The sequence below is a fragment of the Melopsittacus undulatus genome, chromosome 7 (genome assembly GCF_012275295.1).
Source record: "Melopsittacus undulatus isolate bMelUnd1 chromosome 7, bMelUnd1.mat.Z, whole genome shotgun sequence".
Lineage (NCBI taxonomy): Eukaryota > Metazoa > Chordata > Aves > Psittaciformes > Psittaculidae > Melopsittacus > Melopsittacus undulatus.
In genome coordinates, this window is record NC_047533.1 from 10,060,057 (window position 1) to 10,074,790 (window position 14,734).

At 38.5% G+C, this 14,734-nt stretch overlaps 1 protein-coding gene across 1 annotated transcript in view; it reads left to right on the forward strand.

Annotated features, from left to right (window-relative positions):
• Positions 1-14,734, forward strand: part of DOK7 (docking protein 7) — a 64,177-nt gene that overhangs the window by 39,286 nt on the left and 10,157 nt on the right. The window contains exon 8 of the mRNA XM_005148513.3: positions 7,850-7,892. Coding sequence (XP_005148570.2) covers positions 7,850-7,892 — 43 coding nt within the window. The remainder of the gene's footprint in view (positions 1-7,849; positions 7,893-14,734) is intronic.

The following is a 14,734-nucleotide window of genomic DNA, read 5'->3' on the forward strand; positions in this document are numbered from 1 at the left end:
GGTACTGGCTTTTGTGCTACCTGTGACAGAGGACTCAGCCCAGCTTTTCTTTCTGTCCCTCAAGCAGACAGAGTATGCTGAAGGCAAGGCATGTTGTTTTTGGAGCTAATGGTCGTACTCTGGATTGGGTGCCAAATGGCTCATGACTGTGGGCAACTGGGAAGCCCACAGCAAGGAGCAGAAGGTTCCTCTCAAAAGACGCATATTAGAATCACAACTGAAGAGTTTGTAAAAACAAGAAAGACAAGATGGGTACACAAATCTAGAACTAAATTATTTGGTTCTTTCTTATCTCTTGTTGTTTAAACAACACCTGTAACTTGTAGATGAGTTGTGATTACCCCACAGGTTTTAGAAGTTGCATTTTAATGTGACACTAACCGTGGCTTGCCAGTGCCACTGAAATCACCAGCTTCGTGCTTCAGAAAATAGCTGATTGTTGGGGCTTGGCTGAGCAAACTGAGATGTTTCTGAACTGACTTCAGCAATCTTCCTCTAAGCCGACAGTTGGCTTGCGACACATGAAGCTGAGTAATCACAAGTTTGTGGCTGAAACTGGAGTCCTGCACCTGAGGCATGCCATGGACAGGGGGTTGTTTCATTTGGAGTTGTTATGAAAGGTTGTAGAGTCTAATAATTTCATATCTTTCATTCAGAACCTGATGAACTGCTAGGTGTTGTAAAGCATCCTGTCAAAGCAGATGACCTCTAAAGGTTGCTCTGCGTGTCTGTATTTACCAGTCTTTCCTGGGAACTTCTTTATTTCCCTGTGGCAGCTTGAGAATTCCAGCTTTAAACTTTTCTGACGATTTGCTCCAAGAATAACTCATAATCTTTAATCCTCGTGAGGAAAGCACCTTACCCATCAGTTTCATTAGAGACTGTTTTCTTCTTGCTGAGATGCCTGAGCTTTGCAGAACTTCAGACATGGTCGAGATTTTTCCATTTTCTAAAAACAGATCCTTCAATTTTTGTGATCCTGATTTCAAAATCTTCAGTCAGGATTTCTCATTGAGTCCTTTGCTCCTTTATGAATGTACTGGCAGTTCAAGGTACTGTTTTCATAAGCCATACAATGTAATCATAATCTGCTACCTCCCTGTGTGTACAAATTACATGAAGCATTCTGAGGGATTGTCAGGAAGGGCCACCATCTACATGTGGCAGGCATGACAGTGCTCATTCCTGAAGTCTGCTTCACAGTTTCTCCTTTTCAGGGACTGTCCTCTGGACTTTGAGTCATAATTTTGATGGTTTTCTCTTGAAAAACTGGATGTTTTGCATGGCTCTGATACAGAACAATAGCTTTAGAATAAACAAGGAGAGAGCAAAAATCTAGATTATATTCTCTACGCAAATTAAGCAGCTGACCATTGTTGCAATCCATCCTCTGTTTATGAGTTCATTTTTATACATGCTGAATAAAAATCCCACTGTGCAAATAGTTGCTTCTATTTTTGAGTATGAATTCCTCTTTCATAACAAGAAGAGTCACTTATTTATGTTTGGCTTTTCTTGTTCCAATCTGAGGACCCAGAATGGGGCAAAATTTTATATGTGAGCTTAGACTAAAGCAAATGACATAGAAAAATCATAGAATGATAGAAATGTTTGGGTTGAAAGGGACTTTTAAATGTCATCTAACCCACCCCTCCTGCCATGAGCAGGGATATCTTCAACTAGATCAGATTCCTCAAGGCTGTGTCCAACAGGGCTTTGAACACTGCCAGGGATGGGGCATCTACCACCTCTCTGGGCAACTTGTGCCAGTGCCTCACCACCCTTGTTGTTAAAAAAAGTAAATTTCTTATATTGAGTCTGAATCTCCCTTCTTTTAGTTTAAATCATTACCCCTTGTACTATTGCTACAAGACCTGCTGAAAAAGTCTGTTCCCATCTTTCTGTCTTTCTCATAGGCCCCTTTTGAGTGTTGAAAGGCTGCAATAAGATCTTCCTGGAGTCTTCTCCAGGCTGAGCAAGCCCATCTCTCTTTGCCTGTGCTCAGAGGTATTGCATCCCTTTGGTTTTTGTGGCCCTCCTCTGGTCCCATTCCAGCAGGTCCATGCTTTTCCTGTAGTGAGAACTCCAGTTCTTACTAGGTTCAGAAAAATGGAGCTATAAAAAGCTGCCAAACTTAGATGAACTGAAAGAAAGCTTTATTTCTAAAGATACACAAAGAGAATTACATCAGCTGTGACTGATGAGGTGTGTCTGAAATGTTGACAGTTACCAGGCAAATGGCATCTCATTCCTCTTGCCAGTGATGGTGGAGCCCAGCTCAGCATTACAATCTACAGGAGCTGATCTACTTTTTCTTGGAAGTGTGGTTTCCTCCTTTTTAGGAGAAAAAATATGAAACAAAAGTGGTTTTGTTCCTTGAAAATACATGCTTTATCTGGATCAATTTTCTATCAGCTCATACCCTTAGGGCAAATAATGGGAGGGATTAGATTTAAGATAATATTTTCTTTCTTTCTTTTCTTTCATCTGACTCACAAGCTCCTGACTCCTTCTTACTGCATGGAAGTAACCTTACAAAGCAGTTTTTAAGGCTTCTTCCCACTATGAATCTGGCAAAAATAGGAAATTGCACTGTACAGTATATTTGATCCTCACCGTGGAGCTTATACTGGGACTCTGGGACTAATCTTGTGTCCAAAGACTTAAACTCCTGTTAGCAGCTGTGGAACAGGATTGGGTTTGCAGTCCTTGGAAAGTGGTTTGAGTATACAGAAAAAGGTAGGCATACTGCATTTAATATCCCTTTATATGGGACAACATTTGTGTCTGGTAATGTTCTAAAAAAAGAACTGATCTGGTAAATCCTATATTTCATGAAATATAACATGAATGTAACTTTGAAATACAATGAAACTTTAAAAGAAAAAAAAATGGACAGAAAGAAAAAGATTTACTAAATATACACAGAGAAATAGAAAATCCCATTTTGATTATGAATAGGATTATGCACTATGACGGTTGTTTGCACACACAGAAGTAAATGTCAAGGCTTAGGTTCTGTTTAGCTGTTTTGGACAACAGAGCTAAACTATGAATAATCATCCAGCATATCAAACTAGTGGGTTCCCCTAATATCTATCATTGGACCATACCTAAGGTATTTGGAAGCAGAACATAATGAATGTCATCTGGCAGCAGCCTGATCATTACCAGAGTTAAAATAGCCCTGGACATGTAGTTCATGATGTGTGATACACAAGAGGTACATATCCTTTTACTGTGGGTGTTGTAGTGATGAGATTGAACTAACAGCCATGCATCACATACTTCAGCACTCAGCTCTTGCATCACAGATAAAAGAATCTACATTAAAAGATATTTAACTTAACAGAGTTAACAATGTAATATTATGAGATATGCAGGATTTAGATACTCGCTTTTTTTAGTTATTGTCAGAATATCATAGCAGACATAACAAAAGTGTATCATTTGAGTGAGGTCACTTACCCCTTTTCTTTTTTGGTATAATCGTATGGTAGGTTGAGATATGTATTATATTAGAATTTGAAAAACATGCATTTGTATTTGTACATGATGCCATAGTAATTTAAAAAGTTTCTCCTATAGACAAAAGCATGTTTTGTCTGAGTTTTCTGGAATTAAAAAAGATACCATTCTCTCTACTGAGTTGTCTTACTGGTAGCTACTGTAAGTTGGTGAAGTTTCTGCCTTAGAGGATTGCAGCAGGAGGCCTGCAGAAATAATAGAATATGATATATTGAAATGGAAATGAAGACAACAATCTTGTAGGCTGGAAAAGCCAAGTTATAACAAAAGACTGGGTTTATTTTTGTCATTAACTAAGACTCAGGTTTTTAATCACATCTGATTCTTTCATTGTTTTCTTTCGCCATTCCCCATAATTTCAATGATCTTTTATCAGTCCCACATCTGATGTAACTTCACATATCTGACTTGTTTGCCTTCTTTCATCTCTGTCAAGTATAATCTAATGTTGCAATAATAATTTTATAGTATATTTATTTGATGTTATATCTAGCCTTTATAAATTTTCTCATCTTACCTATTTTTGCACATTTTTATGAAAAACTTTTTAGAATTTATTTTGTAGAAGTGACGTGTTCCAGGCACGAAATAAGACTCAATTTTTGAACAAACTGTACCTACGTTAACAAAATCATTACCCTTTAATTTCCAGTTATTTCCATGTCATATAGTATGCGCAGAAAAAAAGACAAGTGATGGCTCGAATTCTCATGCACAGGACAGAATGTCCCACTGATTCATTTTAACTTGCATTAAGTAGCACATCACAAAAAAAATGTCTCTGCAACTGAAATGTTTCTAGCAGTTTGGCATTGCTGACTTTTTAATCCTCGTTCTTGCAGAACTGCTGTACTTGTGCAACACTGAGGGAAGGGCAAACCAGCAAAACTCAATTTGCAAGTAAATTGAATAGTTGAATTGAGAGGGGGAGCTGAGCTGTTCAGCAAGTAGGAACTATTTTGCAAATAGCAACTTTGCTATATGGTGAGAAGAACACTAATCATAAAAATATTCAGTTTATTCTTTGTTTCTTTGTGCTATTGTTGCTCATAACATCTGTGGTGATGAAAGAGGACTTGTCTCTGGCAGATTATGTATAAATAAAGAACCAAAATGCTATTCTTTCTTCAGAAAACTTTCAATCTCCTTTCAGGTTTTCAGCTTTCTATCCTTTATTTCTATCCAAGTCTTTGCCATAATTTGGGGTCTTCTGAATTGTTGATGCATTTATGGAAAGAAGGTTAAAAATATTTTTCCAGCTTGCTATCTAGTTTCATGCATCAGGCCCATGCCCTGAATGACAGCAGGGCTGTGCAGACTAATGAATTTAGAGGCAAAGGTGAGGAAGATAATATTTTCCCTTTGCAAAACAATTTTTTATTAAGTTTCTGAACTAAGTAAGAAACAGTTCCCCCCCAAACTCCACGAGTTACTCCCCCAAAGAAATGATTTGTGTATAAAGGCAATAAAAAAATGCCAGAAAGTTATAAGATCCCTTCTTACTAGCAAGATTTGATCTTCATGCATTTCAATGCGGCAAGTCTGCCCCTTCCTACTCCATTAAGTAAGTTAGCAGCTGTCACCTTCATAATCTACTTTACATCCACAGACATAACCAAAGTCAGGGAAGTAATTTTTTAGTATGCTGTATTAGTAAACCCCTGATATGTTACTGGTGACAGGAAAAAAAAAAGAAGACATTTTAAAGTCTATTATAAATAACAACAACAACAAAAAAAGTATCATAATACTATTTAAAGGGAAAAACATTTTTAGCTAAATATGCAAAATTGTGCTTGTAGTGGACTCTAAAGTCTTCTGTCTTCGCAGATACTTCCACATCTTCCCCAGTCAAAGCAGTTACTTCTGTGGTTGCACACAGTAACTAGAGAAATAAATACTGATTTGGAGGAAACTCCAGGAACAAACTTGCCAACAAAGTTTTCAAGCTGACAAGCAGGTATTCTTTATTGCGGCACTGGGAGACATGGGGGATAGCTCCTCCTAACGTGTGTCTCTCTATTGCTACAGAAGCCATCCTTCTATAGTCCCTGGGCATACATACATATTCATGAGGCTACGTATGGATTATGTTATTTTCCAGAAAGCTCCCCGCATGCGTACAAAAATGTGGTGGTGGTCTCTGAGGGTTGTGTACTTCTTCCAACAATCTTCATCACTTCTGGCAGCCTTTGAAGCATGCCCAATAGATGCTTATACCGGTTTAATTGGTTCGTTAGCACCAGAGACATAATAATCCTCCTATCCTCCTACTTATCAGTTAAGCTGTAGCCCATCCTGGACCCCTGCCATTCCCAGATACTCCTTATCTCTGGGTCTTGTTCTTCTAGACTGTTTTTCTTAAAACTACATCAACTGTAACAATTTATCTTGTGCCAGTATGTTCTCTAGCCGTACTCTATTTTTTTCTATGTACCATGCACCTCAGTAATTTTCCATTGCTACTGTTACAAAGCTATCAAACTCAACATTGCTTAAAACTAATTCTAAAGGTTTATATAGTCCATGTGATTTTGTGTTCCCCTTGTTTCAATACCATCCACTATGGTTAAATTAATGAAATGCTCTTTTTTGAAATGCTGTGGGATGTTTTTCCTCTTTCAGAAATGAAATCTTGGCCATGATTCTGATTTCCTTCCCCTCTCTTAACTTTGACTTAAACAGTTGCTTAAATTCAATGTCTCATATTAAAGTATGGCGCTAACATAAAAGCTCAAGTAAATACTGAAACTACAGATTCCATGTTTACAATGGGATCAGGCAGAAACTTCTTGTCTATTGTGTGTTATTCCATTGCTGAAAGATGTTCTGTGTTGTGGATTTCAAAACTGTATTTACAAAAAAGAAACAACCTTATCTCTCCCCAGCTGATCCAAGTGAGCTCTTTCAATGAATATTCTATTGGCTGAAACGGAATCAGTGCAATCTTTTCTAATATTTTTTTCTGGTATATTGCAAGGCATATCAGAACCAAAGAAAGTGTTTCCACTTTACCTGAAGCTGAATCTAGTTGCTAACTGACAGGTTTTTGTGATGGTTGCATATAAGGAGCTTTACATCTTAAAACGTTATTCTCAAGAAAATGTTCGGGAATTAGTATAGTTTGCAATCCTGCATGCATAATAAATAAGTGATCTATTTTGCTTGCTATTGAGAAATTTTGGGAAGTCATGCAATGCCTGTATAGGAGGAAAACATATGTAATGCATATGTAAAGTTTTATGAGTATCTGAAAAGCCACCACTTTGTAAGAACGCAAAGGAAACAGAGTTATCACAGGTCACAAGTCTGTGTATTTAGGTGAAGAAAATTGCTGTCCGTTGTCAGTAGAAAATGTACTTTGGTTGCTCTGGAATTGAGCAGTGTTACTGTTCAGCTCCAACAGATATATAATATTTTCCACCTCAAAGCCCCAAAGACACATTTATTTGTCAGAGGATGTATCATGATGACAAACTCTTTTCACCCAGATTGAAGAAATAAAAGAGATTTCTTTGGCAGAGTGATAGATACCTTTGGCAGACCAGACTGACCCTACAGCCCACCTTAATGTTGCAGTGCAAGAGCAGCCTTGATACCATCTGGAGATGGAAATGCCAGAGTATCCTCTAGATCAGCTTTGAATGACATAGATAGTATAGCTGGGGAGAATCCTGGCCTGCAAGAATGTTTTGGAACTTACTCTTAAGTGTGAATGGACACTGGTACACTGTGCATGACCGCTTTGATGAACCCCAGCTGCCGTTGTATGACCATGCTACAAACAATGTGAAACATCTGAGATAGCAAGAAGCTTTTCTAGAAGAAGACTCTCATGTCACAGGTGGGATCTGTAGGCAGCGTGAAGTCAATTTAACCTTTATGTTGGTTTTATGGAGCTGAGTCGGAAGTACACCAGGACTCAATCTGCCTACAGCACCTACCATTTTAGGCAAATATAGACATGGCCTTAATATACATCTGTTAATCCTGTTACTCCAACTTGATATCAAATCCTTCTGAATATTGAATTTTCTTACTTTTTCTGTTTAATTCAGAACTGATTTAATAATGTTAACCTTCCCCCTGCCTGCTACAGTGTTTGCAATGCATCCAAATCCAAGTTAGTTAACTTTTGCTGAAGTACATGAAGGGTTGGTAACTTGTCCATGTTTCAAATACCTTCAGGTCTGAGCAGCTTTTTGTCTGCTTTGGATTTTAAAACCAACTTGTTAAGCTTTTGTGATGGTGAAGTGATTTCTCTGCCATTCTTATATTTCTTGAGAAGACTTTTCATTCTAAAATTTTCTGTTTTCTTTAGGGAACAGCAATATTGCAGTCTGGAGTCTTACCAGCTACACCAGGTAGGAGCCATTTAGTTGTTTGCTTTGTTAAAGAATAATGTTTTAGACTCAAATTGTGATGAGAGAAACAGATTTATGGAAGCAGAACTAAAAACTATATTGAGAGGCATCCTGGTTGTGGTTGGTTTTACTCCCACAGTTCATGACTGACAAGTTTGAAATACATTGTAATCTGTAGTCATTTTTGTTTCAAAGATTAATGTGTTTATTTTTCCCTTCCTTTTGTAATCTAGAGCTTCAACGCTGTTTAGAGCTTTTTCTACTTACAAAGTCCAAAAATGTCAAGAAAGTTTTCTTTTTAGGCTATATTAGCACCAAGGGGGAGCACGATTTGAATGTTCAGTGTGCCTACCCAGTTTTCTAAATAACACAAACCCACAGGAGTAGATCCTTACAAGGGGCAACATGGAGATGCCTCTCTCATGTCGGTAGAACTGCTGTTTAATGAACAAAGTCAGTAAAGGGAGGAAGCTGAGCATCTGGCCTGGAAAGATTATTTAGGAAAAGGTAACATGCTTAATACCTTTCATTGTAACTTGCCTATCAGTAGAATGTGTTGGTCATCTGGAGTCTAATGTCACTGAACTGGTCTGGCACCTTTTGTATCATAATTTTATTTTAAAGATAAAATTTCATAACAACTTGCTTTTGTTTGCTGTCTCTGCCTTAGACCTTGGAGAGATCCGAGCAAAGAAGTTGTTTAGTATCTTAAATGTTTTTATATTCCTTAAGCTGCTTAATTGATAATTCATCAGATCCATTAAATTTCTCAAGTTGCCTGCTCCAAATAGACAAGAAAGAGCTCTTTGGGCTTGAGTTTCTTTATTTCTTTTAAAAACCTGTGCAAATATGTGAAGAAGTAAAGCAGATTGATACTTGTGTGAACAAATCCAGTGAGATACCTAGGATCAGGAGGTGTCTCTGGAGAAGGTTATAAGTAACTCTATTACTTTGTCTGTCTCAGAAGCATTTAGCAGATCTTGTTCCTAGTTATTCCATTTGAGTCAGAGGAATTACTTTTGATTGATAGAGGTGTAAGTAGAAGCACATATTGGATCATTAATTTTATTCTTCCTTCTGTTACTCAGATTTCTATTCCTCTAATCAATCCAAGGCAACCAGAGCACTTATGATTAAAGTGTGTGTAAATACAGGGGGTCTTGGGTCTATAGCTGCAAGTGGCGGGCACAAACTTATTTCTACATTAAATTCAGTGACAAATTAGTTGTGGCTTCAAACAATATCTGACAAAAGCTTAGTATCAGGCTATTCATGCAGATAAAAAAGCTGTTTTGATAAAGCCTATCAGTAAGCAAATTGAAAATGTAGAAATTCAGGAGAGATTTTAAGATTAATGGAAAAGGAAGATACAAGACTGAAGAAATTCTAGTGGGTGGGTTTTCATGTCTGGTACATTGGGGAAATATTGTTTAAGAAAAGAATTGAATACTTCCCTTAGGCAAATGCAGCATCCAAAGCCAGTGACTAAGTCAGAGCTATTTTTGTGGGGTTTTCATCCCCAAATGTTCTCATATACCTGTAGGAATTTATTCTTCAATACTACACTATTTTTTCAGAACACAAACCCATGTTTTCTCTGCCTCCTTGTAATTGTATTATCCTTTGGTATTTTATTTTGAAGTATTGTCTTTTGTATATGTGACCATTTCAAGTATAATTAAACTTGGCATTGCAAAGCTTTCACAATAATACTATATGCTTTGCATGTTTTGCTTCCACCATCTTTAATCCAAGCCACTAATTGAAGGTCACTGGGTGCAGCTCTGTTGGATTAAAGGAACAGCATTAAAACTTCCCTACATTTCTCTATTATGATCTTTTAATCCATTGTTGAGGAAACACAAGCTCATGCTAAGTTGAAGTAACTGCATTTGAAACCTGTCTTGAGCATGTATGTGGCAAGGTATCACTAGTCATGAATAATTGTACAATGACCCAATACACAGTTATAATATTTTCTAGTGTAGCAGTCCACTTAGTGATAAACACATTTCTTTTTTGTCACAGAAAATACTGTATTGTATTTTCATTCAAATACACTGTATGAATGCAAGCTCACTTCTTCAGTGCTGTAAGTGCCTACATGTTCTGTACATGTTTTTCATTTCAAATGCCTGAGTTCTGTAGCAAGAAATGGAGATAAAGAGTCAGGATGAATTGGTTAAATATTTTTCAGTTTGTTGGTAGTGAATGTGGGTGATGATATTCTATTTCTACTGTTAGTTATATATGCTGAGGAACAGACTCAGCAACTTCAGAGAAATGTGTCTAATTCTAATGGCAGGCTGAAAAGTGTTCATAAATGCAGCAACAATTCTGAATTGTATTACTAGATGGAAAAAACCTAAGTTGTGGTGAATCATTTAATTCTGGTTAAAATAATTTGGTTGCCTTTGTTATAAATAACTTTGTAAAATTGATTAGAGAGACTGAATTAGATTGCTTGCACTTGTAGGAGGAAAGTATTCCCACTGTTACAGTTTTGTACTACAGATCAAGGTAATGGATTCTTTGGGGTTTTATGATGTGGAAATGCCTGCTCTTAAATATAATAGACTGCATTTATGGTTATTATGGACTTTAAAATATCATGACAAGAGAGAGTTTCAAAATTGCTATTCACATTTCCTGATTTCTGAGACTGATGTATTCTGGAGACACCTAGGTTTAGTACATTTGGTCTAAGAAGTTCTCATGGGACATATACAGAGTTTCTCATGAATGCTTAAGATATTCTACAGCATGATCTGCGTGATGCAGTTTCAGATATATGTACATAGGTCCTTTTCTCACAAGTTGCTTATGTGTTTTGAATTAAGGGATTGTGAATGAGATGTACATTCAGTGTTGAGAAGTGCAGCCAAAAGCCAGCACATTCCTTCACAGAATCATGAACTTGTCATTATCTTTCTGGTACTATAAATCAAAGTACTGTAGGGAAAAACAGGCTGGGGGGGGGGGAGGCGGCTGGCTAGCTTAAGCCTCTGACCTGAGCTTGGACAAACTTGTGTGTATGTGTGGCAGGTGATTGTTTAGCATGTTCTGCAATAAAAATCATTAATCAAAACTTTGAATCATCCAAAGTGCTTTACTATTCTCACATTTAGAATGTATTTCGTAACAATTGTGGTGTTTTTCACTGTGATTTATGTCTGTTATATAAATCTTGTGCTCTTTTTAGTTCATTGCAACAGCTTAGATAGAAATCTCCAGCTCTTACTTATCATGGCAGGGACGTTGGCACTAGATGGTCTTCAGGTCCTTTCCAACCCTAACTATTCTATGATTAAGTCTTCATGCTGTCCTTCAAAATATTTGTGTTTTCTCCATTGAGTAGAACTCTGTTACAGCTCTCCTGGTTTATGAATGATGTTTAGGCCATGAGGTTATTTTGTGAAGGGGTAAAAATGCCACTATTTCTGTCCTTAGTTGCCAACCCTTCCAAGTGAGCTAACTATCTGAATCCCAAGACTTCCTATTTGGAGGAGCTAAGTTGAGAGCAGGAACGGGCACTTAGGATTGCTCAGAGACACTGCAATCCATGGAGAAGGCATTTCATGCAGCCTCTATGTGCCATATGTGAGAACCTTTTGTCCCTTCCTGTTAGATACAGGGAAGCTGGGTGCCTAGGAGTTCCCAGGACCCAGACCCAAATCTGGCACTTCAACATTCAGATTAAACTTCTGTAGTGGTAGGTCTGATCTCCTTGTACTTCTGTGGTGCAGGCTCTGGCATTACAAAAATCACTGGCTGGATGGGAAAACAAGTCAATAAATATCCTCTCATGGAAGCAGTTTACTTTAATATTAAATAAATGTGTTAAATTTATGTTAATTTTATGACTCTTAGATTCCTATTTCTTCTATTCTGTGTGTGTGTGTGTGTGTCCAGTTCCATTTTTTCATATTCCAGAGGAGTAAATTCATTAGGATTGCAACAGACACTCTTGCAATCTGACAGCCCCTTTACTTGTAATACCAAACCTACACAATCACAGAATCCTACAATAATTTCTGTTGGAAGGGATCTTAAAGCTCATCCAGTTCCAGGGCAGGAACACCTTCCACTAGAAAAGGTTGCTTCAAGCTCCTGTGTCCCACCTGGCCTTGAACACTGCCAGGGATGGGGCAGCCACAGCTTCTCTGGGCACCCTGTGCCAGCACCTCAGCACCCTCACAGTGAAGAGCTTCTGCCTAATATCTAATTTAAATTTACCTTCTTTCAGTTTAAAGCCATTATCCCTTGTCCTATCACTACATGCCCTTGTATGCCCTTGCTGAAATGTCAAGTGAATGCTGATTATGAACACAGTGTCTCTATTAATTTTTTCTTAGGTAGATAGGGAGTCAAAGTAGGGAGGTATGAAATTAAGTATATAACAGGTGATGGGTGCTGCAAATGAACTCAGCTGCCTGAAAGCTTAGCTTCTGTGATGTAAAAATAGGCTTTCATGCATTTTAAAAATATTTATTGCAAACCTATGCAGCCCGATACCTCTGTTTCATGCTAAGGAGTAAGCTTTCAAGGAATTACTTGAGAGCGGTGAGAAAGCAGAATCTGGGCCATGCTGTGTTTGTTGCTGTTGCTTAGGTTGAAAATAATTTATAATTCATATTTTTCTTGCAGGAAATGTGCTGTCAACTCTTCAGATGTAGGAATACAAAGTACACTGTGATTGAGCCAGGAAAGGACTATGTGCTGGACATTGTCCATCATAAATATGTCATGCGTCATAGGGCTAAGCACTGTAATAGAAGAGCATTATTATAATGAGAAACTGATTACTAGAACCCTGCTACAATATGACATGCTTTTTCTTGATTGTGCTTTATTTCATAAGTGCACTCAAAATAATTCTATAGGGAAGAAAAATAGGAGCTCAGAAAAGGGAAGCTGGTGAAAATACCTATTGCATTTACAAGGTAAACCTTGGCCTTAGTGGGTATCTGAATTACCAAGGCCCCAACAGGAGGGGGAAAAATAAAGTCACTGTGGTGAAACCAGTTGCTAGTGAATGATTCAAATGTTGCTGCCTCATCCTCGGGGCTGCGTAGATCCAGCAGGTTTCTGTTGCATGGCAGGTGGGGAGGCTGCAGTCTCACTAACCCTAATGGCTGCCGCCATGCTCCCCGTGCACTTGTCCACTGTTTTATTCGCTTTCAGTGGACAGGGGGAGCTGCTTGGGGGAGGAAGGGGTTTGTCAGAGCAATCCCAGGCACAGCTACAGGTTGGGCTGAGAAGAGATTCAGAGCAACCCAGAGGAGGACTTGGGGGTGTTGGTCAATGAGAAAATGAACATGAGCCGGCTTCAGTGTGCACTCACAGCCCAGAAAGCAACCGTATGCTGGGCTGCATTAAAAGGAGCATGACCAGCAGGTCAAAGGAGGTGATCCTGCCCCTCTACTCTGCTCTTGTGAGACCTCACTTGCAGTATTGTGTGCAGTTCTGGTGTCCTCAACATAAAAAGGACATGGAACTGTTGGAACAAGTCCAGAGGAGGCCACGAGGATGATCAGGGGACTGGAGCACCTCCTGTATGAAGACAGGCTGAGAAAGTTGGGGCTGTTCAGCCTGGAGAAGAGAAGGCTGCATGGAGACCTCAGAGCAGCCTTCCAGTATCTGAAGGGGACCTATCGGGATGCTGGGGAGGGACTCTTCATTAGGTACTATTCATTAGGGATAGCACAAGGGGTAATGGGTTAAAACTTAAACAGGGGAAGTTTAGATTAGATATAAGGAAGTTCATTATAGTGAGGGTGGTGAGGCACTGGAATGGGTTGCCCAGGGAGGTTGTGGATGCTCCATCTCTGGCAGTGTTCAAGACCAAGTTGCACAGAGCCTTGGTGGCATGGTTTTAGTGGAAGGTGTCCCTGCCCATGGCAGAGAGGTTGGAACTAGATGATCTTAAGGCACTTTCCAACCATAACTATTCTATGATTCTACGATTCTACATTCTGGAGTGGCAGACAGTGGTAAGTCCATGCCATAGTGACTATGGCACAGGACTAGAAGTCCTATCTTTTCTGTATTCCTGATTTGCTTCTCCATTCTTTTTCTGGCACTGAAATCTCAGGAAATTACATACACCAGCTTTATAGAACACGAAGTGAGGAACCTTATTTGCAAACATAGTGATTATTTCAGATTTGGTTTTCTTTGTTTTTGTTTCTATTAAGGAAACACATTATGTGACCTTCATTCTTGGCCAGTGCAGATCCCAAGCTTCAGATTCATGTTCATGAAGATTTTTGGAGTAAATGTATGTAAAGCATCTTTAGGTATATTTTTCAAATAACAGACACTAGTTTAGTGGTACAGGAAAATGGCACTGTTTCTAGCTTAATACTTCAGCATTTTTAAAGATGGAAGCCTGGGTTGGAGTGGCCCTACCGCATGGAAAGATGAATAATAGCTAGAGGTAGTTAGATCCTCTGTGATTCTTTCAGGCACACTAAACACCTCTTTGTAGAGCAATGTTTGAACAGTGAGTGTTTTTGCACCTATTTCTAGTTTTGAGTGATTCCGCTACTTCTGAAACTGGCTGTTAGACAGGATGCATTTCTGAATATAGTGAAATCTGTAGAGCAAGTAAGCATTTTTTAAGCATCTCCTCCGGCATTTATGTCTTGCAGATAATGCCATTTGTATAGAAGCAAAATATGTTAAATCACTTTGAAAACTGAAGCATAACAAACTTGGAGAAGTTTTACAGGGCAATTATACAGCACCAAGAAGTCTTTAACTACATTTACATGAAAATACCTCTGTACTTGCAGTGTTTCTCCCATCAACCAGTAGCTCTAGGCTTTGGGTGCCCTTTA